The sequence below is a fragment of the Cucurbita moschata genome, unplaced genomic scaffold (assembly GCF_002738365.1).
Source record: "Cucurbita moschata cultivar Rifu unplaced genomic scaffold, Cmos_1.0 Cmo_Scf00049, whole genome shotgun sequence".
NCBI lineage: Eukaryota > Viridiplantae > Streptophyta > Magnoliopsida > Cucurbitales > Cucurbitaceae > Cucurbita > Cucurbita moschata.
In genome coordinates, this window is record NW_019268565.1 from 344692 (window position 1) to 369575 (window position 24884).

The 24884-nt window shown below is 36.6% G+C and overlaps 2 protein-coding genes across 3 annotated transcripts; one reads left to right on the forward strand and one right to left on the reverse strand.

Annotated features, from left to right (window-relative positions):
• Positions 1–696: 696 nt before the first annotated feature.
• Positions 697–10948, reverse strand: LOC111435562 (CDK5RAP3-like protein). 2 transcript variants are annotated; one of them, XM_023072977.1, is made up of 10 exons: positions 10811–10948; positions 10527–10661; positions 7883–7977; positions 7676–7770; positions 7454–7589; positions 7149–7298; positions 6472–7002; positions 6176–6384; positions 4204–4336; positions 697–1055 (listed from the first exon to the last, which is right to left on the reverse strand). In XM_023072977.1, exons 1-10 carry the CDS (start codon positions 10866–10868, stop codon positions 924–926), a joined length of 1674 nt encoding a protein of 557 aa, XP_022928745.1. In that variant the 5' UTR covers positions 10869–10948; the 3' UTR covers positions 697–923. The 2 variants fall into 2 exon arrangements, with proteins under 2 accessions (XP_022928745.1, XP_022928746.1); XM_023072978.1 differs by lacking the exons at positions 7883–7977; positions 10811–10948 and having other exon boundaries at positions 10527–10620.
• Positions 10949–11453: 505 nt separating this feature from the next.
• LOC111435537 (TBCC domain-containing protein 1-like) lies at positions 11454–24512 on the forward strand. Its single transcript, XM_023072938.1, has 9 exons — positions 11454–11990; positions 12873–13013; positions 13952–14332; positions 15225–15329; positions 20743–20883; positions 20968–21171; positions 21686–21778; positions 21941–22052; positions 24041–24512. Exons 1-9 carry the CDS (start codon positions 11520–11522, stop codon positions 24082–24084), a joined length of 1692 nt encoding a protein of 563 aa, XP_022928706.1. The 5' UTR covers positions 11454–11519; the 3' UTR covers positions 24085–24512.
• Positions 24513–24884: the final 372 nt, after the last annotated feature.

Genomic DNA, 24884 nt, shown 5'->3' on the forward strand with positions numbered 1-24884 from the left:
TAACCGAGGTTAGTGATACATTCATAAGATTTTAATTATTGATATAACATGTATCTTAGATAAATATATGATTTTTTAAAAAATGAACAATTTGATCATCCAATAGAGGGTGAAATTGATTTGAGTTATGAACTATATTCAAGTTGTTCGAGTCATCAGTTCAACTTGTGTACAACAATTAATGTTGTGACATTTTTGGTTGGTTAAATAGGAACAAAAGGCGTTTTGAAGACAATTTGAGTGATAAATGTTAAAAGCAACTCTTCCACTTTATGGTTTCAATAATAAAAATAATAAGAGAAATCGTTTAGATCCATTTAAAATGGTGAAAAAAATGGGCAATAATAGCAAATGTATAAAATTTTGATAGCATCCTTATGCAACATCTTATACTTAAACATTACCTTCAATTATCCAACCACTTCATAAATCCAATATAGGAGAAGTGTTTAAGCATAGACATATGTTAACTGACCCATTATATGGGCCAATTGCCTAAAGGATCAAAGGAATTGAGCAGTTGTTCATCTAAATTAAAGTTGATTACAAACATACATCATCAACTGCTTTGTCCCATTTCATAACTATTTGTATGATCAAATTTTGAGCAAATACATCGTTCCATCATTCGTTTACCATTAAAAGATAAAATAAAAGGAATTAAATTGAGTATTTAAAACAATAGGAACTTATATGAAAAAAGACTCCAACAAAGAACGCTTAAAAACATGTATTTAGCCTTCTTAACACTACAGAAAAACAAATCAAAACAAACTGAAAGGTGATGATGATGATGTAGAGTTAAAAGCATTAGTAATAGGGAGAAATAGGGTGAGGAGCAGCAATCCACATGTTCTTTTTATTCTCAAGAGTTAGCTTCAAAAGTGTGTGGTGATGACAGAGGCAAAGACATTTGTAGGTACTTACGCGGTGAGGCCACTTGTTAAGACAGTATTGATCTCGCCAATAATGTTTACAGGCCTTCCATCGAACATGGATGATAAAGTGCTTTCACATAACTTCTTCAACTCCCTGGTTTTCGTCAGAGCTGCTTCCTGCAATGCCACCCAATATTTGCTCATTTTAGTGTTGGTTTCCCTTTTTTTTGGGTAATGTATCTCATCATATGCAATCCAGGTTAATGAAATTTCCGGCAACATTCATAAAAATATAATACATAGAAGATAGAGGCAAATACAAACGTTGTCGATATCACGGTCATGCTTGTCCAAGGCATGTTGCCTATAGTTGCATCATAGATGTCCCAATCTTACTTATCCGAGTCGGTTGACAAAGACGTCAACCAATTAAGTGGAGGAGAATGTCATGGTTATGCTTGTCCAAGGCGTGTTGTCTATGACCGCATGACAGATGTCCCAGTCTTGTTTGTCCAGGATGTGTTGTCCATAGTCACATGCCCATTCTAAACCTCTTTTACATAATTACATCCTAGATAGATAGGTATTTACCATTTCACATTGGGTCAATACGGGGGTGTATGACCGTTCACCAAAACCATGTCTACCCTCGCTAGGGCTAAAATGCCTCAAGATGTACTATAGGAATAAGTGACAAATTCCCGGCTTAGTCTTCAATTTCACTTGGAAAAAGACAGACCAAGCCTTTTCTCCCTTCGGGGTCATGTAGATGTATATAAGCCCTATGGTGAAAATCTTCACTAAATTCTCTCCGAGTGTTGGTAGAGAGAAGCCAGAAGATAATTGGGTTTGCATTAAATTATACATTACAAAGATTAAATGAACAAAATAAAACATAAATTTTTGGAATTAGAGAGAAGCCAGAAGATAATTGGGTTTGCATTAAATTATACATTACAAAGATTAAATGAACAAAATAAAACATAAATTTTTGGAATTAGATATTGTAATTTCATTGTTACTCATGTTTTTTGTGTCTAGATATCTAACGTTTTTTTAGTTCAACAACATATGGGGTAAGAGAAATCAAACTTTTGACATCTTAATCGAGAGTAGAGGCCTAAACTAGTTGAGCTGAGATCAGGTTGACGTTGGGAACCCAAAACTAAAATTAAAATATCAAATAGCCTTACGCCACTCATTATGAATCGACTTCCCAAAATATGACCTCCCCTCTATAAATCCTAACTCCTATTTATAACCAAACCACCTCTAGTTAACTATATCATCAAACCCTTACTAACACCCCATTAGTAGAACATGACTCCTCCAAGGAAAACTTTGGAAATACAGGTCTCAAAAGAGTATTAAATTCTTCCTAAGGGAATTTGGTCACAAAAGCATAAACAATCAAGACGTCACTCAGAGAAGGATCTGCTCCCTCACCTTCTCACCAAATTGGTGTGATGTGTTAAGAAGGAATCTGAAACTGAAGGTCATTTGTTCTTTACATGCAGCTTGGTAACAGGTTTTGGAATTCTTTATTATCTTCCTTCAGCTAGCAGACCCCTCTTGCAACCAATATGAGAGGCCTGCTTTCTTTCATCTACTTGTTTTTTTTTTTTTTTTGATAGGAAACAAATACGTATATTCATCAAAAGAATAACAAAAGACAGCCTAGTAGAGATTACCCTCTCTGCCAAACCTAGCAATGGAGAGCCTTCCAATTGTTTATAATCATTAAAAGATTGTAATTACAAAAGCCAAGAAGAATCAGAAGGAGAGGACTTCTTCAAACACCCTCTTGTTTCTTTCCCTCCAAAGCCCCAAAGAAGAGGAAGCATTGTACAACGCCGAAGGACTTCTCCCATACCACCAACAAACCTTCCCCGAATTTCTTAGGAAATCAAGACTCAACCCCAAATTTCTTAAATAACGCAAGCCACCCTTTAGTTGCAAAAGGACAGTGAAGGAACAAGTGGTCTAGGGATTCTTCCTCACGCAAACATAAACAATACACAGAAGGGGAAATCAGCAATCTCGGAATATCCTCTAAACTTTTCCGTGGGTATCCAAACTTCAACGAGCCAACGACCAAAGAAAGACTTTACCTTTTTTGGGACCTTAAAGTTCCCGATTAGGTTCACCATTGGGTAGGTCAAATTTGTCTCCCCGTTGGTTAGCTTCAGAAAGGTAGAGTTAGCAGTAGAAGAACCCGATGAGTCGATCTTCCACCTTATTCTATCATGGTAATTACCTACAGCCCAATCATACAGGAACGCAATCAGATGGACCGAGTTCCCCAAATCTCAGTTAAAAAGCGGTCTTCTAATACCCAAGTCCCATGCTTGATGCTCACAATCCCAACAATCAGCAATGGAGACCCCTTTCTTTATAGTAATGGAATAAATATCAGGAAATTTGATAGCCAAATACTCTGTTCCACACCAATTTTCTTTCCACGTATTAATTCTTCTTCCATTCCCCAACAAAAACTCCACAAAACTGAAAAACTGGTCTCTGTCCTTCATGGTATTTGACCTCAGCCACTGTATCCCTTTCTTTTTGGTAGTTTTAGTAGTTCAACCCATAAGCTCCATCCCATAAATAGTGCAGATACCTCTTCTCAGTGAACCTCCACGACCATTTCATTAGGAGGGATTGGTTTCGTTGATAGAGATAGCCAATCACAAGGCCACTGTAAATTGTGGGCAACGAAGTCCATTTCCAAGGCACAAGGTGAGGTGGTCCCGGTTTAAAGATACCACCATCCCAAATAAAATCTCTGACAATTCTCTCTAAGCAATTGATCACCTTCATAGGAGCTCCCATGAGGTAAGAGAAATAGCATGGGAGGAAAGGGTTACCGCCCCCCATTGCAGAGAGACCCCTCTCCATTTGACAACTTTAGTTCAAAATTTCTCAACAAATGTATACCAAACCGCCACTGTCCCGTAATTTCCACCAATCAGGAAACCCATGGAATTAAAAGGGAATGAATTCTACTTTGCAGCTTGTTATAACTTTGGCTACAACTTGTTAGAACTTTCATTTAGCTAAACCCTAAACATTTTTTTTTTTAATTTTTATTAAAGTGTTTTTCTCGCCATGTACAGATTATAGTTTAAATAATCATCCGCCCAACTAGAAGGCTTTTATGTAGCTTCCATCAGCTTTGGGGCGGGTTTTCCCTCTTCTTTTGTATATTTTATTCCATCATTGAAACACAATATTTTTATAACTAAAAATTAAATAAAAATAAAGAAAAAAAGGAAGAAAAACTAAAATAAAACAAATAAATAAGTCAAAAGGAAGAAAAACTTACTTGTTTTGGCCAAGATGAAGCTAATGAATTTTGAAGCTCCATACGTTTGGCAGACAAGTCCTTCAGCCCTTCCTTCAGCTTCACTTCACGCTGCTTCTTTTCCTCTAGTTTACTAACTAATCTCTCTAGAAATCTGAAATCAAAGTTCACATCAGTTTCCGTGAGAATGATCAAATTTTAGAAAAAAAAAAAATCTTAGAGAAAAATTATAAAATAGAGTTGGATCACTCTACAGGAGCTAACAGGAGCCTTTTTCAACTGGCCTTCATTTTTATCCCTTCTTTTTGTCTTTTTATTTATTTATTTTTTTTTTTGGAAGTATCGAACTTTTGTTGAAACAAAATTGAAAGAATGCAAGGATGTACCATAACACAAGCCGCCAAAAAAACAGAAGAGTATCATTAATCAAATGGAGAGTATTCTTGAAAGCCTACTTTCACTCTGAGTTGGAATGTCTCTTTTCCACCTCCCCTTTTTATCCAATATTTCGTCCTTCGAAATATGGAATTTGTCTCCTAAAATAAAATTTTATGAAGAAAATTATAATATTGGTCCCCCGTTCAGAATGGTTTCACATGGCTTTCAGGTTATAAATCCACCATTTGAACTTCTAAAGTTCTTGACATAATAAAAAAGGAAGAACTTCGTTAACTATGATAACAAAAAGTGAACTTATATTTTCACATTGGCTTCTCTTGACTTGCTTTTATCATTAACTTTTGTCGTATTACTTCCTGAGCTAGTAAGTTAGCTGATAAAAGAATATATTAATTAAAATTAGGAATGAAAATTGACAATTAACATAATTAATCAAGAAATGATTAATCAAATGAATCAGCCAAATTAATAATCAAACTAATAATTATATAAATTAATTAGACCTATTAACAGATGAAACAAACTAACAGAAGTCAAGTGCCCATAATAAGTACACCAATGTGAACCTTGATCCAAATCGCAGGGTCCAAAAATGTACTTTTCCCAATAAGTGAAAAAACCATCAACTCAAAACCAAGTTTTCGATACTAATTCTTGACAACAAGACAATTAAATAGAAAATATATTGAATACATACTTCCTTCACAGACATTCAGCATTGTATTAATTGTGTCCCTTACTGTTAAAGTTTGCAATTATGTCTCTAAACATTGAACTACATTTAACCAGTGCCTATAATCGTTACCAGTAGATAAAGTGCAAACGCGGAACTCATTCCTTGAAATTTGGATGAAGTGACAATTTAACAACTAGTTAGTTGGATTTCATACATTATTAGGCAGGTGAAATTTTAAGAACCAAAAATCCAATTAACACTAAGAAGATGCTATCAAATCTAATAAATAATCTTTTCAACTAGCTGTAAAATGCTACCTCATCCAAATTTTAAGTAAAGAGTGCTACTTCTGTGTATTGCTAACTAATATTCATCGTCAAGACTAAAAATAAGTAGAATTCAAAATCTAGAGATGTAACTAAAACCTTTGAGTTAGACGTAATGCTTACAAGGACCCAAAAATGAAGTTTAACCTAATAATTAGAAGGGTCAAACATGTTAACTGTAGATCATATAGTATTTGAACCAAACAGTTTCTAGGATCACATTACATATTTGATATGTTTTAGAAAGTACATATGCAGATTATCGTAATTGCAAAGTTTGTCAAACAAAGAATTATAAACCTACCAGCACTAGTTCATCAATCAACTAAAGTTACAAATAAAACAAAAATAACTTATTGCATCAAAACATAGCAACGTTAATATTAGCACCAAAGAAAATGCTAATACATATGAACTTAGAATAGTAAATTAAGTGGGTTAGTTTTTACTGAAAAGGTGGGTGAAATCGGGTAACAGTAACCTCATTTTGTTGGCATTTCTCAAGAATTTTTTTTATCAAAATCTGGAAAATCCCTACGAGAGGTGGATTAAACAAATAAGAAAACAATGACCAATGTAGTAACAGTAGTACCTTTTAGAATTGAGAATCATAATTAAATCTTGAGTTTTCCTACTTGACAGTAATGATATAGCCATGGAAACATCTGATAGCATCATCTCAATGGCATCAGGAGTATATTGCTGCAGCACAAAGGGAGAAACTGCCTGGACTTGATGTTGCAAAGACAGAGTTTCATCATTCTTCAAATCATTCAAACGTTGACTTAGAAATGCCTTTATCTGAAATTGTAAATAGATATAGCCATTAAACCTTCGTATAAGGTATTTAATGCCACTTAAGTTTTGTACCAAAGCTATGTGATATACCTCATATAGATCATCAAGAATCTTATTCCTATACTCGGTCTCCAAAAGCTGGCTTCTAACTTCAGTGATTTCTGCAGAATGAGTTGAAGGAACGAATGTTTTATTATTCACTTCTATATCAGGCAAGGTTACATCATCGATGATATCAACTTGAGGTGTTTCAACACTGACATCCCATGAAATCTCAGACACAGTAGCCTCTGGCAATGTAGTACTACCCTCTTTACTAGATTCCATTTGGTATGATGATTCCAAAGCTTCACTCGCATGAACTATTTCGTAAGGTCCCAAACCATTTCCTGTATCCTCAGTTTCCTCCAGTGCACCTATATCCCAGTCAATTTGAGTATTTTCCAGGGATATATCCCAGTCAATATTATCAGCAGCAATTCCTGTTTGTCCAATAGCATCTGGTTCTATATAGCTTGACTGAACATTTACAGAATCAACCATCTCAAAGCCCACAGACACATGTAAAGAAGGAGGATGCTCACGTATATGCCCCAGGTTTGGTAATACAGTCACGTGTTTCTGTACACATGTATGAAATGTTAGAGACTCAGAATTAACCGTCCACATCACAATAATTTAGTCATCAGTATCAGGAAATAAATTTCTCTATTCCTCTCTTGGACATTTATGATCATCAGACAATGCTTATTGCACTATTTCCTTACATCCTTATCCGAGTGAGCATCCCTTACAAAATTGGAATAGTATTCAATAGCACGTGACACAGAATCACCATTTATGACTTCTAATATTCTGCTAAATGTGCTTGGAAGTGACCTTGCAGTCTCCAGAAGTTCATCTCTAACATTTTTTCCCTGCAAGATGAAGAAGATGAAGAAGCTTGACTTCAACAAAAAAAAAAAAAAAAAAAAAAAAAAAAAAAAAAACAACAAAAAATAAATCCACGCAATAAAAGGAAGATACAAAAAGAGTCTCCTAAAGCTTGGAAATATACAGAGTAGGTTACAACCTGCAAACCGAGGTCCTGACAAGCCTCTACATATCTAGCTGCCGAAAGAGAAGCATTTCTTTTAGTATCAGATTCTTTACGTTCCAGCTCAGCTAGCTGTTGATGAATCTTTTGGACCTGTTTCTTCTGATATGGGCTTCACATTAAAAGTAATAGTAGCATGAAAATGGAGCTCTTCGATATCCATCAGTTACTACACAAAGTTCATAACAAGACATTTACATTTCATAAGTCACATTCTGAACAATTATTTGAGCTGCCTCGCCAAGAAAAATATGATCCTTCTCATAAGTTCGTACAATCACCTCCCAAGCACCCTGACAAAAATATTTCTTATTTAGAAAACAAACGGACTAAAGCTCTAAATTAATTCAAGCCTGCCAATGTACAGTCAAGGCTGAGAAAAGAGCAGGAAAAGACAAGTCTTACAGCAGCACCTGATAGCCGGCCAAATATATTCCGGCTTTCTGAGGTTGACTCTAGAAGAATATTATATATATTTTTTGCCTCTAAATAACCAATATCTGAGAGAGAAAAAAATCCCATACAACCAGTGTAAAAGTTATTAATGAGATATAAACTATGACTCATAAGTAAACGAACTGAATAACAAGGGACATTTGATGCACAATATAGAGAGATTACATCAATTAGAATTTAGAGATGTTAATAGAATTATGATAGAACCTCTGTATTTATTCAACAGAGAAGTACACTGCCCTAACTCACCTGTTTCTAATGTGTAATATCTCGATTTGTACCATAAAAGGGGAAAAAAAGAAGAAGAAGAAGAAGAAGAAGAAGAAGAAGAAGAAGAAGAAGAAGAAAGGGGGAAAAAAGAAGAAGAAGAAGAAGAAGAAGAAAGGGGAAAAAAGAGGGATCAGTAACGTCAGCCACGTGTCAGTAGAGGGTCAGCATAATGTCAGTGACCGTATGGTCAACTGTCAGTTTCTTTAACTTCATTACTCTTTGTATAGCTTTTAAGCCTCTAGGAGTTCGTTCTTCAAGCTTTTGTGACTAGTTTTATTCTTTTGATTTAATGTAGGCCATATTGGAGGAACTTAAGGAAATTTAGAATTTTCTGAAGACTCGAATTGAGCCCAGGAAGTTAACAACCAAATAAGTCTCCGTTTGAATTTTTAAACAAATATTTGTAGGGATGGACTAGGACTTGGGTATACGAACTATTAGCATGGGGATAATTTGAGCATGGAAATGGATTAGTTAAACCCTGGATGATGGATTTATGTTGGTTTAGCTCGATATGCACGTTTAGGACTTCCGCCATGTAACCGATGACACTAATTTATTTAAATGCTTTGTTAGGACTACGGCATGTTATATCTTATTGTACCTGATATGCATGGAGTTGTGCAGATATGTATGATTTCTGATTTCATGTCATTTACACCCTTAGAAGCATGTTAGGAACACAATGTCACCCACTTAGAGCCCATGGCACAATAGAGGGTACTACTGAAGGAGCTCTGGTTGTACCTAGTGGATGCCAATTTTGCACTATTCTAGCCTAGAATGGCATAGGAATAAGGAGCATCGTTGGTACCATTATGGTAGCTTCCGACTAGCGCTTATTTACTACTAAGAGAGATCCGATTGTACCTAGTGGAGAGTAGGCGTTGCATTGTTCTAGCCTAGAATGACGTTGGAATAGGGAGCATTTTCATATGCCATTTGAGGAGTTTCCAGCTAGCACTTAGTAGTAGGTGCGTATGGAGATGTAGGTAGATTGAGAGGTCACCTATAGCGAGCGATGGCTCCTCCATACCTGTTAGACTTTTCTTGAGCTTGAGACATACGAGGGCACCCTGACTTATGCGCAAGAAGCACAATGACTATATGGACCTTGGAAAGTAGGAAACGAGAGGTTAAGAGCATCCTGAAACCTAAATATACCCCGATGGGTGGCTTACATTCTTGGAATAGGAGTAAGTAGGGTATATGAACCTTAAGAGATTGAGAAGGCTAGAAATGAACCCAAGCCATGGAATTAGCCGACTGTAAGATTCTGACTGAGCACATAGCTTAAGAAGCATTGAATAGGAGAAGTTTCAATGAGACCCTACAAGCAGGTGTTCATTGAGTATTTTTATACTCATTCCTCTATTCTTTGTTTACAAATGGAGTGTACACCTCGATTGCTAGCAGGAGCCTATGGAGCCGTGCAACTACAAAGAGGACCCCTAGATCAAGTTGTTTTTCCTCTTTTGACATTTTAATGTTATTCTTAAACACCATCTTGAAACTTGAGTCATTTTGTAAACTATTTTGATGCAACTCCGTGGAAGTGATTTTGTACTTTTAAATACTTTTTATATCAAAATTCCTGCTTATGTTTGACTTTGAATTCTTCATGTTCCCCGTTTATTCAAAATTGAAAAAATTCACCACATTTTTTACACTTGAGTCCACGTGGTGATTCGTGATTCCAAGGCTTGAAAAGTGAGTTGTTACATAATGCCACTGGTAATCAAAAGAGTACCTATCTCTCAATACAATTCCAACTAAAATACTATTAATGTCACACTCTTTCTCAAATGTGACCTTTTCAGTGAACCCCACACCAGTTGATATCTTACCAAATACTCCCTGCCTCTCCTACGACTGTAAGCTAATTTATTTTATCACCTTACTGGTAGAAAAGATATAGGAGAATGATTTTTAATCCTAGTTTGGCCATTGCTTGAGAAGACGCCACCCCTCCCCAATTTAGTTTTTCCATTCATGAATGTACAAGCCAGCCGGCTTACGACTAATCTCACAAGACAAGTTATCAAGCAACTCATAGAAATGACATGTTATCGAGGAACCCATACAATTTAATATCTTAGGTTAGTGCTCGTTTTTACTAAAATGGAAGTTTGCTTCTTAGCCTTGCAGCAGCGTCAATTAAAGGTTCCACTCCCGTCAATTGCAGAACTAGTGATAAGAAGGAACTCTCTCTCTCTCTCTCTATCTTTTGTTAATCAAATTTTATTCAGAGTATAGACTTCACTTAATGCCAGTAGATTAAAGAAAATAATTCCGTAGAAAACTTGAAAAAATCAAATCTAACCTTCATGGTCTAAGGTATGGAAATAGGGATCGGTATCTTTGGGAAGGGACAAGAACTCCTTAGAGATGCGAACTCTCAACGCTGTCAAACGCTTACGCCAATCAGCAGGGACTCTTTTCCGATCGACAAGCCACTCTTCACTCCCACGAAGGTGCAAAAATCAACCCCAATCAAATTGTTGAAAAAAAACCAAGCACAATTCAAACAAACAATAAACGAAGTATGTAATGAAATCAAAATCACTAATCGAACAAGAATCGCAGATTGTAAAGTGGATTTGATACCACCAAGACGAGAGAATGTGATGTCAATTGGAAGATTCCGAATATCGTCGGCAGCCATAGTTCTTTTTGCACTAAGAAATCGTTGCTTAGGGTGTGTAAGAGTTTTGTTCGGGATCGAGGGAGAGGCAATTTTTACTTCATTATTCTTAATTAATATATATATATATATATATATATATAATTATAATTATATTTCAATTTTCCATTCCTTTTTATAATAATTTTTAAAATATATATTAAATTGACTCGCTAATTTTACTTTATTATTTAAAAATAAATAAATAAATAAATATTTTACCTATTAACCGTTTATGTTTATTAAAAATAAAAAATGAATGAATTATTTGAACAATAAAAATAAATTTTTAAATAAAAGATGGTTCGCAATTAATTTATTTTTAAAATAATTTAATTATTAATTTTTTTTTTAATTCTCATTAAAATTCAAATTTTGTCTTAATTTTAAAAAACACAAAATTTAATGAGAAAAAAAAAAGACATGGAAGAGAATGAGGGTCCATGCTTTGACTCATCTTTAGACTAATCATATATAGCCACGTGTTTAAAACTATGATCTGCCCGCAGGCAATCCCAGCCCAACCGCTTCTCCCTCCCTTATTGATCTCTGAAAGGATCTGCCATTTCCACGAGGCTCTGTTGCGCTTCACTCTCTCTCTCTCTCTCTCTCTCTCTCTCTCTATCCATCGCCATGACCGAAGCTACTGACCAATCTTCCTCATTGCCGGTAAAAGATCCAATCTTGATCCGTCCCCGTCGCGAGCCCTTTGAGCATGGCCTCCTCCCCATTCCCAAGCTCGTCTTCTCCGACCCCATCCAAACCCTAATCCCTCTCAAGCAAAAGCTTCTTCAGGCTTCCCCTTCTCACCGTCTCAACTCCTCCGCCATTTCCGAATCCCTCCAGATCTCTAGTGACCATGCTCGCCTCGTCCTCGACACCCTCGCTTCTGTGCTCCACTCCGACTCCGACCCTCTCGTCAATGCTACTCCTGACGAGGTCGATTCTGTTGGCGTCGATGTCCTTGATCTGCTTCTCTTCTTGTATATTCAGTCTTACAAGAGGCTGCTTCCGAGATCGCATAAGGATTCTGCTGCTGTTGCCGATGTCTGGCCTTCCACTTCTGCTTTTGATGGCTACTTGTCTGCCCTTTCGCCCTTGCAGGTTTTTTTTTTATCTCGATTTATGCTAGTCAGAGGTTTTGATGTCTTTTACTCGGGGTTGCTGATTGTTCATGTTGATTGGTGGTGGTTATTTTTTTGTTGAGAGTTCAATCTTTCGCTCGTTGCGTTTTTGGTAGTTTTTGCATTGGTGTTGCCTGTGCTTTTGTGAACGAGGACGATTAATTCTATATAATGCCGAAGTAAAATGTGCTGTTGTTGGAGTTAATAGCTTCAGTTTAGTGGATTGATAGATTCAATTTTATAAACTCAGAATATGTAGTTTTCCATTTACGAATGACCTGTTTGGTGCTTGTTAATAGTGATTTGTTGGTAGACCGTTCAGAATTGTTTTCTTAACAAACTGCTTTCATTTTCTCTATTGGCTTAGAATGTCTGTTTTGTTTTTCTGAAGTAGATTTCACTAACTTGTTTACTGAACTATAAATTAAATCACCTGCTTTCAAACATTGATGGTCCATCATGTAGACCTTGTTTCGGTTTTCGTGATCCACAGGCTTGTTTTCTTTTTCTTTTTTGATAATGACACTAATGTTTTCTTGTGATTAATCTTTTTCTGGACAGGGCTCTGTTAGTATCATTTGTTTGTCTTGGTTCTGCTGAGTTTTTCTTGTTGACAGTAGTACTTCTGTATTGTAGAAATAGTGCTTCCTCTCTCTTTCCATGCATACGAGCAGGTGTTTAGATGTGCAAGTAACTGAGGAAGTTGATTGTTCACTTTTAGATGCTTTACCATTCAGGTTCATTGTACCTGCACATTTTTGAGAATTATCACTTTATTTATGTATGGTAGAAATGTTTATACCAATCACTTTATTATCAGCGTACTGCTAAAATAGCTCATATATCTTCCATTATACTGCAGCTTGTGCGTAGCAACAGCCGTCGACTTATGCCATCACAGGCTGATGAAGAGGCTCACCAATTATCATATTTACAAAAGCACTTGCCCAACATTCTCTCTCTCTTGGCAGAGAGTGTGGAGGAGGAAGGCGAGGAATCTTTGGTTAGTAATTTTTGGCTACTATCTTTCGTAAAATCTGTTTGTTACTTAATGTTTTTCATTTTTTATTTTTTAAAAGTAGTAATCAACTATGATGACGGAGGAGAAATTGGAATAATAAATACTGGTGGTTGATAATAGGTTCATTGTAACCCTTCGCAGGCAGTTTATTTCATGTTTAGTTGTTTTAGATTGGTTTCAATCTTTTTATACAATTTTCCCTTCATTGATTGCAGAAGAGAAACTGTGATGAAGCTTAACTATGTTAACTTCTTATCCTTTTCTAAGTTATACGGTGTAAATATTTTTGTAATTTTCTAGTCTAGTTATCCATGATTTGGTCAGCGTTTCTAATATGGACTTGTCTTATTTTGCATTTGCCTTCTTTTAATTACTTCTTTGTCAGTTTTGTTGTAAATTTTGATTTGAACGTGCTAAAACTTTGATGCACTTCCTTTGTACTTGCAATTTCGTTATTTGCATGCTTGTTAAGTACTGATGTCTCTCTTATATGCTAGTATGAATTTTCTCACTACAAATCCTTGAAGTTTTAGAACATTGAAGTGAATTTTTATTTGTTCTCATAATACTTGTTCATTATGGATGGTTTTACATGAAAATAGTTCACCGTCTTGAACTTTTGTGATAGGATAGAGTATTATTAGGATAAGAGTACAGTAGTAATCAAAGCAGAGAGTTGTTAGGGGATTTGTTATCAATAGGGGGAGTAAAGGAGGGCATTGAAAATTTTTTTGCGAGTGAATTAGGGCTTGGGAGTGATATCAAGAGGGAGGTCCACGTACCTTGAAACACTTGGTTTATCTTGTAAGTTTTCATCCTTATTTCAATATAGTTTGATTCTGTTTTGGTTCCTATCATTTTGCTTTCATTTACAAGTTTCAAAATATCTTATTCTTTGCTAACTGCATGCAATCTTGTAGGTTTTATCCGTTGAAAGATTTGAGCACCTCGGATTTTTGGTTCAATTTGGTGATAAGGGATCTGATGGAATGCAACTGAGCCAACATACTCCATTTTTTGCCAATTCTGATCCTGATATGCCTGCCGTTCCGGTGCCGGCAGCTCAAGTGTTGGACTGGATTTTGCAAAACATCGCATCTGCTTTAGATAATATTTCAGAGAGAGCTTCTCTTAAAGAAAATGGACCATCTGGTGCATCTGACCCAGATGTTGCTATGGCTGATGCATCCACAAGTTCAGTGAATAGGACTAACACTAACAGGGGTCCTAGTTATATTGAGGGCATTTCGAAGTCTTCTCTTGTGAAGCAAGCATCTGATCTCAAAGGTTCTTCTGTGAAGGTTTGTCATTGTATTGTTTTATTGCTGCTGTATAATAATAATAATCTATTGAAGAATAAACTTAGTTTCTTTATTGTAAGGTTATCATTTTTATTTTCAATGAAAGTTTTGATCACTAAATCTGTTATTCTTTTACCTTTGAGCGTATGGATTATGATCTGTTTGACATATAGACTCAGAATCAGGCTAAAATGGGCCATATTATTAGTGAAGGTTTCATATTACTTCATAGTGCTGTTAGTTCTAGGCATTGTACTTGTTCCCACTTATATCTTCTGACAAATAAACTGATTTTAAAATCTCTTCATCATATATGGGACAGACGAAATTCCAATTGATTGGAATCTAGGTACATATGAAATTCAAAGGAATTAGGCAAATTTCTTTTTGACCTTAGCCTCATGGAGGTGATGTATGACAAAGTAGAATGAAAGATCTTGAAGTTGGCAATGTTAATATTTTTGCTTTTACCCGTGAGTTGTCTCTGGATGTGATTTCATTTGTAAGTTTATAACAATATGTAAGGTACTTCTTTCTTTCATCTATTTCTTTATAAAATCGAGCAACTTTGGTATTTCAATCCGAGTTCTTGTGACAATTGTAGCTTTCCTAAATGAGGTAGTCAAGTCTCTAGTTTTGTAGATTTGGAGTAATATGCCAATCATCTTTAATTATTTTACCTTTACTGATGACTGAGAATGATTGTGACTTGATTTGGCCATGCCTATTTGAGTATAAAATTCAGTTTGATCCAAGAGATTTAAGCTGCTGCTTTTTTTTCTTTTTTTTTTTTAATCTGTTAAGTGATTTGTGAAATCGAGAATTTTTTAAATATTTTATTTGTGATTACAGGTGCTAACATTATTTTTTAATATTTTATTTCTGGTTACAGGTGCTTAACTGCCATGAATCTGTCATTTACATATTAGCACCTTTGAGATATGCCACAATATATGGATGTTCTGATACTACTATCGTTCTTGGAGCAGTTGGAAAGGTAATAACTAGTAATAATTGCATTTTGCTAATGGATTCTATTTGTTGATTGTGTATGCATAATATTAGGTGAAGAGTTGTATTGTCGTTTCCATTAGGCTAGTATATTTACTGGTTTGAATTTGATTATGGGCTAGGTGAGTAATGTGATTGCGGCATTTAATCGCTATTTCTTGAGTTTCACATACCTATTTTTGAGGAAAATGGGAACCCACAGACATCTCCTTAATGGTTGGTTGGATATTGTCCATTCTGTGTATAAGTAGTTGTGACTTTGTTTTTGGTTCATCTGAAAGGGCCTTATACATTGTTGTCCTGCTTTTATTCCATGGATCTTTCCCTTCTCTAGTTAATGTGTAATTTTTTTGCACTCCCAACGGTTCTCTCCTCAAATAAAGTGCTACCCAAATGTCTCCTTGAATAGTCATCATTTGTTTAATCTCATCTGGCTACGAGAGTTTGATCTTATGAAAGCTAATGACAAACTCAAACAGAGGACAACCATGGATCTCATTGTGAGATGTACTTGGTGCTGACTACTATTGCACTGTGAAATCCCACATTGGTTGTGAAATCCCACATTGGTTGAGTACGGAAACTTCTCCTAGTAGACACATTTTAAAACCTTTAGGGGAAGCTTGAAAGAGAAAACCCAAAGAGGAAAATATCTGCTAGTGGTGGGCTTGAACTGTTACAAATGGTATCAAAGCCAAACATCGGGCTTTGTGCCAGCGAGGACGTTGGCCCCCAAGGAGGGTTGATCGCTTGTGGATGTATATAATAAAATGATCTGAAATTCACAAGAATAAGTGCAAGTATACACTATCACAAATAGCAAGTAATAAGTAAATTATCGATTTCACAGAGAACCTATCTTTTTGGTTAATTTTATCGTTGGAAATGAAGTTTTTGGGTAACATTCAAATGGTGTTGGTGATTTCTAATTAAATGACGCAGAGTGCTACTGTTGTCGAAAAACAAAAAAAGATCGAGAAAATCAACAATAATGAGAAAGATTCGGCTAAGAGAGATTGAATAGATAAAATTCTAGTTTCTTCTAATAGATTCCCAAGCCCACTTTCGAAGGTCATGCATAGTGATTACTTCCATAATTGTTTTTAATTTCTATTAACAAGGCTCTAGGAGAAGAATTATTCCTAACCCTTCTATTCCCTTCAAGTCTCCTTACAATGGAACTAGAGTATTAAAGAGGATTTCATTGCTCCTTCTCTTCTTCCGAATGAGAGAACAACTATGCATGTAAAGTAGCTAATTAAACACACATGTAAATCATTAGCAACAACTCTTTAATAAAATCATACCGTCAACATACTTAAACTATATAAACTCTCTTGCCTCCCCTACAAAGCTTAGCTCTCCATACAAACTAAAGTAAACAGAGGAACCCACATCTCAATCCTATAAAATAGATAGAGTAAAAATGGAGAGTAAGGAAATATAGAGTTATCAAGCTTGTTATTGCTTTTCAATGGAAGTTCCTTTCCTTTAAGCTCTCACGTCCACCTCTTTGCCTCAATCAATCCTTCTTGGTCTTCTTTCCTCCTGCTATCAACAACTACTGGATTAGGGTTTTCTTCTTCTTCTCTGATTTCACAGCATCTGAGGTTGCTGCTGTCTAATCTGAAAATCTGCTCCCGTTTTTAGTTATTCCTCTTTCTTTTTATGTTGTGTATGGCTATCCATTTAGGGTCGAAAAGGAATAAATTGTCCACATAGGATGTTCCTAATTGGGTAGTCAATGACCCACTTGGACTGCTGATGTGGATTAAAATTTCCATGTCATCCCCCATTTGTTTCCAGATTTACTACTGCATCATGGTTTAGCATAAATGTCTAAAATTTTACCACATAACTCAATTAAATGTAAGCTCGATTTATGCAAATTCATTTTTTTTTTCATGATAAACCCAATTGACTATTTCATGTATACCAATTAGAATAAATAGAGCAATTAATGAGAAAATGGTGAGTATGAGTGCAAAATTAACTACAAAAAGACGTGATATAACTCTACTTTTGGAGAGATCAAGGGTAGATTGTGAGATCCCGCATTGGTTGAGAGGGGAACAAAATATTCCTTATAAAGGTGTGGAAACTTCTCCCTTGAAGATGCGTTAAAACCTTGAGGGGAGATTCGAAAGGAAAAGCCCAAAGAGGACAATGTCTGCTAGCAGTAGGCTTGGGCTGTTACATGCACCATTAATCCCTCCCCTCAAACAAGGATATATCATTCCTATATGTCTATTGAACTTGATTGGACTACTTTTCATCTTTTTACCTCCCAATGTAAACATTATCAATCTTATTGAATCCAAATGGAGGAATTGTTGTAGGGGTTTGGTCAAGAGTTTACGGGGTAGAAGAAAGGTGGAGCCGGTGTGCTGGTTGGCTTAAGGTGCGCTGTTGGAGTCATTATATTAATGTGGGATGCCGCTGTTGGAGTCATTATATTAATGTGGGATGCCTCAATTGCCAAGTCTTTGGAAGTTATATAAGCGGCCTTTCTAGGGTCAATTTTTTTATCAGCTTTCAAGGGTAGAGGAGTGGTTGTCTGGGGTTTATGAGCCTCCCAGACAAAGCGAGAGGAAAGAGTGCTAGGATGAGTTTGGTGGGCTATTTAGCTTACATGGCCCTTGTTGGTGTGTGGTGTCACGATCGTACTTTTTCAACCAAGCGGCGTCGTGATGTTGACACACTCACGACTAGTCTTGAGGGGAAACCAAACCCATATTCATTTTTCGCTCGACTTTGTGGCTTTGTCAGACCTTAAGCGAGGTTTGTCCTCGCCCACTGAACAAAACTTGTGCGGAACCCAAGCTTGATCAACCACACGCCACCTGTGCGTGCATGTTCAATTATCTGAGACCCAACCAATTTGCCTCTACACTAGGCCATTCGACTCGACCTTGCCTCTACGTGGGGCCAAGGTCTCTCAACACAACGTTGCATTTCAATATCATCTAGGCAAAAGTTTTTCCATCGTTGGGACCAAGGTCTCTTGCATAAATCTTAAAGTTCTCCATCATCATTATCAATGGAAGACCAAGAGGGAAGATTTATGCCACACGGGGTCTGAGACAAGGAGACTCACGATCCCCCTTTCTCTTCATCATGGTAATGGACTGCCTCAGTTGCCTACTGGCAAAAGTAGAATACGAAGAGCAGATAAAAGGTTTTCAGATCGATAATGAAGGCTTGAGCATCAACCACCTTCAGTTCGCAGATGACACAATCCTCTTTTCTGATTTGGTTGATACATCTTCCATAAAAAAACATGATTGACATGGTAAAAACCTTCGAAGGATTCTCTGGACAAAATATCAATCTCCAAAAAACAGAGATCATTGAAGAATTTGATAGCATATATGGTTGTAAAAAGGGAGAATGGCTGAATATATGCCTAGGACTACCTCTAAAAGGGAACCACAAATCTTTTTCCAGAACAAAGGAAGATTATTATTGAGAAAATAGAAAGAAGGTTGTCAACATGGTCAACACGTTATACTTCAAAAGGTAGAAGACTCCTCGCCCTAATACAAGCTAACATTATCCAACCTCCCTACTTACTACATGTCTCTATTTGAAATGCCACAAAAAGTGGTCGTGGATATAGAAAGACTATTCAGAAACTACTTGTGGAAAGATGGTGCACACTTTGTTCGTTGGAATATTGTAAACCTCCCAACAGAAAAGGGAGGCATCGGTCTTCTCTTGATAAGGAAGAAGAACAAAGCTCTCCTCGCCAAATGGATATGGAGATATCATCATGAAGAAAAGGCCTTATGAAGAAATCTTATAAAGACTATATATACTCCTACTGTAATGTCCCACGTTGGTTGGGGAGGAGAACAAACCACCATTTATAAGGTGTAAAAACCTTCCCCTAGCAAACACGTTTTAAAGCCTTGAGGGGAAGCCCGAAAGGGAAAGCCCAAAGAGGACAATATTTGCTAGCGGTGGATCTAGATCGTTACAAATGGTATCAGAGCCAAACATTGGACGATGTGTCAGTCTTCTCGTTGTTCCCCGAAGGGGGGTAGACACGAGGCGGTGTGCCAGTTAGGACGCTAGGCCCAAAGGGGGGTGGATTTGGGGGCGGTCCCACATCGATTGGAGGAAGGAAAGAGTGCCAGCGAGGACGCTGGGCCCCAAAGGGGGGTGGATTGTGATGTCCCACATTGGTTGGGGAGGAGATCAAACCACCATTTATAAGAGTGTGGAAATCTTCCCCTAGCAGACGCATTTTAAAGACTTGAGAGGAAGCCCGAAAGGGAAAGCCCAAAGAGGACAATATCTGTTAGCGGTGGATATGGGCCGTTACACCTACATCAAACAAAAATCACCCCTTCCATCTTCTACAAAAGGGCCTTGGAAGTGGGGGAAGCACATCATTTTGGACCGACCCATGGATTGAAAACACCACGCTAGCCTTGAAATATCCACTTTTGTACAGGCTCATAGCAAAAAGGCCACAATTAAAGAAACGTGGAATGTTGTCAACAAATTTTGGGACCTGAAGCTTGGAAAGAATTTAAAGGATAATGAAGCAATGGAGTGGGCCGAATTAAGCCTTGACTTTGCCTCTGTGGTATTGTCAAACAAAGAAGACTCGCTGAGTTGTCTCCCCAGCGTTGACAGGGTCTTTTCTACAAAATTCTTAATGATGGACATGGGGGAAAAAGTAGAAGCAATAAATCCCACGCTAGCAAAGACATTATGGGAAGGACATCAACCTATAAAGGTGAAGTTCTTCCTTTGAGAAATAGCACATAAAGCCATCCGCACAAGTGAAAATCTTCAAAAAAAGAATGTCTTGCATCACTATCTCTCCAAATTGTTGTCCATTATGCAAGAAAGAAAACGAATCACAAAGTCACTTGTTTATGCAATGCATATACACTCAAAATTTTTGGACAACGATTCTCAATATATTCAGATGGCATCTCAAATTTCCTAGGGAAGTAAAGGATTTTTTGGATATGACCTTAACGTACCCCACCCTTTCAAGAACGTAAAAGCCCTATTATGGAAAAACCTCATCATGGCTTTCTTTTGCAATTTGTGGAAAGAAAGAAATTAGAGAATATTTGCAGAAAAAACGCAAACCTACACAACTTTTCGACAATGTTGTTTATCAAGCTTATATTTTTAATTCCTGTAGTTATACCTCTCTCATTGCAAATTGGGAAGGTCTTTTGTAAACACCGTGGATTATGCATCCCTCTTGTAAATTTCAATCATCAATGAAATTGTCTCGGGTAATAAAAGAACAAAAAAAAAAAAAAAAAAAAAATCCCATGACAAAAGNAAAAAAAAAAAAAAAAAAAAAAAAAAAAAAAATCCCATGACAAAAGTAATCAGAGTTGTGCTAAATGTATTCTTTTCTTTTTCAGGCTGTAAGAGTCGAACATTGTGAGCGAGTTCATTTAATTACAGTTGCAAAAAGAGTTTGCATTGCAAATTGTCGAGAGTGTTTGTTCTTTTTGGGGGTAAATCAACGACCGCTGATTGTTGGTGATAATCACAAGTTGCAGGTGAGTTATTATTTAATCATATTCATTAGAAATTTGAATTGCCTTAAATTTTCATGAAACTGGACATTTTATATCTCATCGCAGGTAGCACCATATAATACATTTTACTCTCAATTGGGATCCCACATGAGTGAAGTTGGCATCGAGGCAGCTCTGAACAGATGGGACGAGCCACTTGCCCTTGGAGTTCTAGATCCTCATGATTCATTATCTCATCCTGCGGGTGTCTCTGATGTACAAACTGAGACTGCTACATGTCTGGATCCTGACCAGTTCACTAATTTTTTGGTAGGCCTTTTATTCTTTTAGGGTGAAAAAGTTATGTTGCGCAGTATTTTTCCTTAATGTTTCGTGCAACCATTAGTTAGAGTTGTTTAGTTCTGTTTATCAGAATATTGTGATATAATTATGTTGTCTAGTGGCTCTTTTATGGATACTTCGGTATGAAAGAAATAAGTTGTTTCAATTTCAAGGGTGTGACTCTTGCCGTTAAGATTTTCAAGATCAAGTCAGACTGTTCCATTCTGTTGTTTTGAGTGCTCTCTTCATGTTGACTTTTGTAATTATGGCTAGACGCAAATTTATACCAATTGGGAGTCCCTTTCATAATCCCTTTGGCTGGTTGAGGATATCTCATCTCGGTCTTGGTATACCCTCTCTCTTTTGATTGATGAATTCGTTTGCCTAGTTTATAGAGTCTGTAACAGCAGTTTCCTATAAGAGTCACGTGAGTTTCTGCCCCTCTATGGATGGAAAAGATCGTTTTACATTTTTTCTTATGGTGCACTATCTTCTGTTGCAGATTCCAAACTGGGTTTCTGGTGAATTTCCTGGAGCTACGGACTGCAATCCATTCCCATTGCCAGATGCTTATTTGGCCTCTCTTGAGAGGAATGTATGTCCATCAAACTGTCCTGATTAGATTTAAGCTAGCATTGGCATGTGCATGTTCGTCAAACAATTGCATTAAGATTTTGTCTTTATTTGACCTCATTTTAGATTTTGTGGGTTTCAATTACTCCGTATAATGGACTTATTATATCTTTTTTACCCTCAGAAAAAGTCTTTGGGGGAAGTGCTGCAAATATTGAGAGAAACCCCACTTGAAGAGAACCGCAAACGAGAATTATCATCTGCACTTCATGTATACTTCAAAGACTGGCTATATGGTAATGATCTTTTCTTTTCTTTGCATGTACTCTATGTATACATCAAAGTCGTGATTGATAATAGTCCATTTTTATTATTTTAATTTAAGAGCCCTATTTTTTACTGATAAGAATGATCTACTTATCTCTGCGCAAGTTGGCATGAAGGTTCATGGATATAAGATGATCAATAACATAGAAAATAAATATGAATTGAGATCAAACGTTTCAAGGAAGTAGCATTTTTTTTTATTGATTTATTGAAAAGCTTACAAAGTAATCCATAAATTAACAGGGCTTAAAATTCCAACTTGAGTTAATCTTAAATATAAATAATTACACAGAACTGGATGCAGATGACAATGAAGAAGCTTAAAACATAGCTAGGTCTGTCTGGCTTGAATAACCTCACGATTAATCCATAATCCATTCAAAATCTCTAGTTCTCATCCTTATCTTTCATCAACTATGCTATAAAGAAATTGTCAATAATTTAAGTGGCCAAGATTTCTCCATCTAGACACCCTGGATTTCGTTCTTTGAAGCTGGAGAATACCCTTACAGTTGAGACGTTAACATTTGATGGTCCTTTAACATGTTAACTGCAATGATGTTGCTCCCTTTCTCGTTGTAGTCTTCTTGAACCAGCAATCTCTTCATTTCCTTATTCTAGCTTTGATAGTTCGTTGTAGTCTTCTTGAACCAGCAATCTCGTTGTAGATCAAAAACATAGCCCTTTACCTTTGAAGATGTAACTCAACATCTAACACCCTTTTGAACTAGGTTTCACACTTAGAGCTACTGTTGACTTTTCACCCCGTTGCATCACTCTAGTCCTTTGTTCTGTGCATTCTTTAGTTGGTAACTGTTTCGTTTGATGTGGAAAAGAGGTTGGGCTAAAAGCATTTGCCCATCCTAAGCCTGTAGTACTTGAAAAATATTTTGTTTTTGACACTATGCTTTGATATTCAGCCAATTGGAAGACTTCCATTGTAGCATTCATGCTCACAAGCTTGAACATACTTAATTCCACTCTGGTCTCCGTCTTCATCCTATTAAAGAAGTTTCTCGACTACAAAGTCCAGAACCTTTAGTAAGGAAGCTGCCAATGTTCTTTATAGCCGAATGTTGTCTCACATTGCTCTCATGATGAAGCGAGAAAAATTACTCAATAGAGTTTCCTCTTGATTAGATTTAATTGAACGATCAATGCCTGCTTGAAATTCTCCCACGATTGCAGTTGTCACCTCCTTTTGACCCATAAAAAAATCTTGCCATAGCCTCCCTGATCACGCACAAACCTACTGGAGATAATGTTTCTAATTATTTTGCTCAATTGGCCTCGAAGTATTGAACTTTTTCATATCCCATCCATGGGGGTTGCTGCCATTGAACAATGGTAGCTTATCCTGTGAACCAACCTCTTTCTTCCACTCTTTCTACCTCTTTCTTTCTTTACTGGTCGTTGCATCCCCACATTTGCCAATTCCTCGGCCATTAACCTGTTTTTGCGCTAATGGCATTTGCCAGATGCTTGGTTTCCCCGTCTTAAGTTGGGTTACTCTTAGGAATTCAGAGATGTTTTCTGTTTGGATCAAATTGAATTCTTCTGCCACTATTCCCAACTTCTTGATTCCATTACTTCCGATCTACTTGCCATCTTGTTTTCATTTGGCATATCAATAGAGAATTTCGGTACCAATTAACAGAATACTATCAGTATGAGTTCAATTGAGCCTATCCTACCATCTGCAGTAAAAGTAAAAGGGAGAAAAGTTGTTGATTTGAGTGGGGAGAGGACGGGCCTCAAATTCCTGAGGTTGCATTTAAGATATTAGATAAAGGAGGCGACTAGACTAGCTAGATTATTAGGACAACAGACGTTTATTAATCTCACTTATGTAGTTATGAACATGGCTTCTCTTTCAACCTGTAATATGTTTTGCCTGTTATTACTGCGCTGCATGATAGTTAAATGGCTTATTTTGGTTGTCTTTTTGTTCCTGCAGCTTCAGGGAACATCCGTCAGCTTTATTGCTTACAAGGTGACTGATTAATTGGGACGGGAAAACGTGGGTTTTACAGTCAAATATGATGGTAAAGGCAGGAAAAAGTTATTTTTTTTTTCCCCATCTGTTTCTATATTAAATTGTCAACTAGTTGTTTCCGCCAATTCCTTTTTGGTACTCTACTTGCTAAGCTGAGAGCTAACCCTCTGCACGTGGTGGTGGGATCAGAAAAGAAAAAAAAAAGAGGATTTGCTAATCTCAATTGTAATTCTTATGGGGAAAAAGAAACAAATAATGTCTCTGCATTTGCTAATCTCAGGGCCTTGTGAATTCCACCTTTCCCTTATTGGTTTTCTAACAGTTGAGATTTGCTTGTGGATTGAGTTCATAGTTTTCTTTTTCTTCACAAAATCCAATGATATTGAGTATGTAATGATGTAGGTTGATGAAACTGAGAATTTTGTTGAAAGCATGCCTTTTTGTCTGTAATATATATATCTGTGTGTGTGTATTGTGAGGCCAGTTTGTCAAGTGTTCCGCTTATGTAAAACAAAGCAACCTTCTTTATTTTCAATATCATTCAGATGAGAAGGCTGAATGTTGGTTGGTTGGTTGCTATTTTGGTTATAAGTCTGCAATTTGATGCTTTGGACGATTTTACAAGCCCCTCTTAGTTCTCTGTGCAATAAAAAAAAACACAGATCACCAATCTAGGCGAATTTGATCAACGATTTGCATGGTTGACCTAATTTTTTCTGGGTTTGTTTTAGTATAAGATGACAGGTAAGGCGAACATTTCTATATGGAGCCTCATGACATGTAAGGACTACTGCATTTTGGTCCT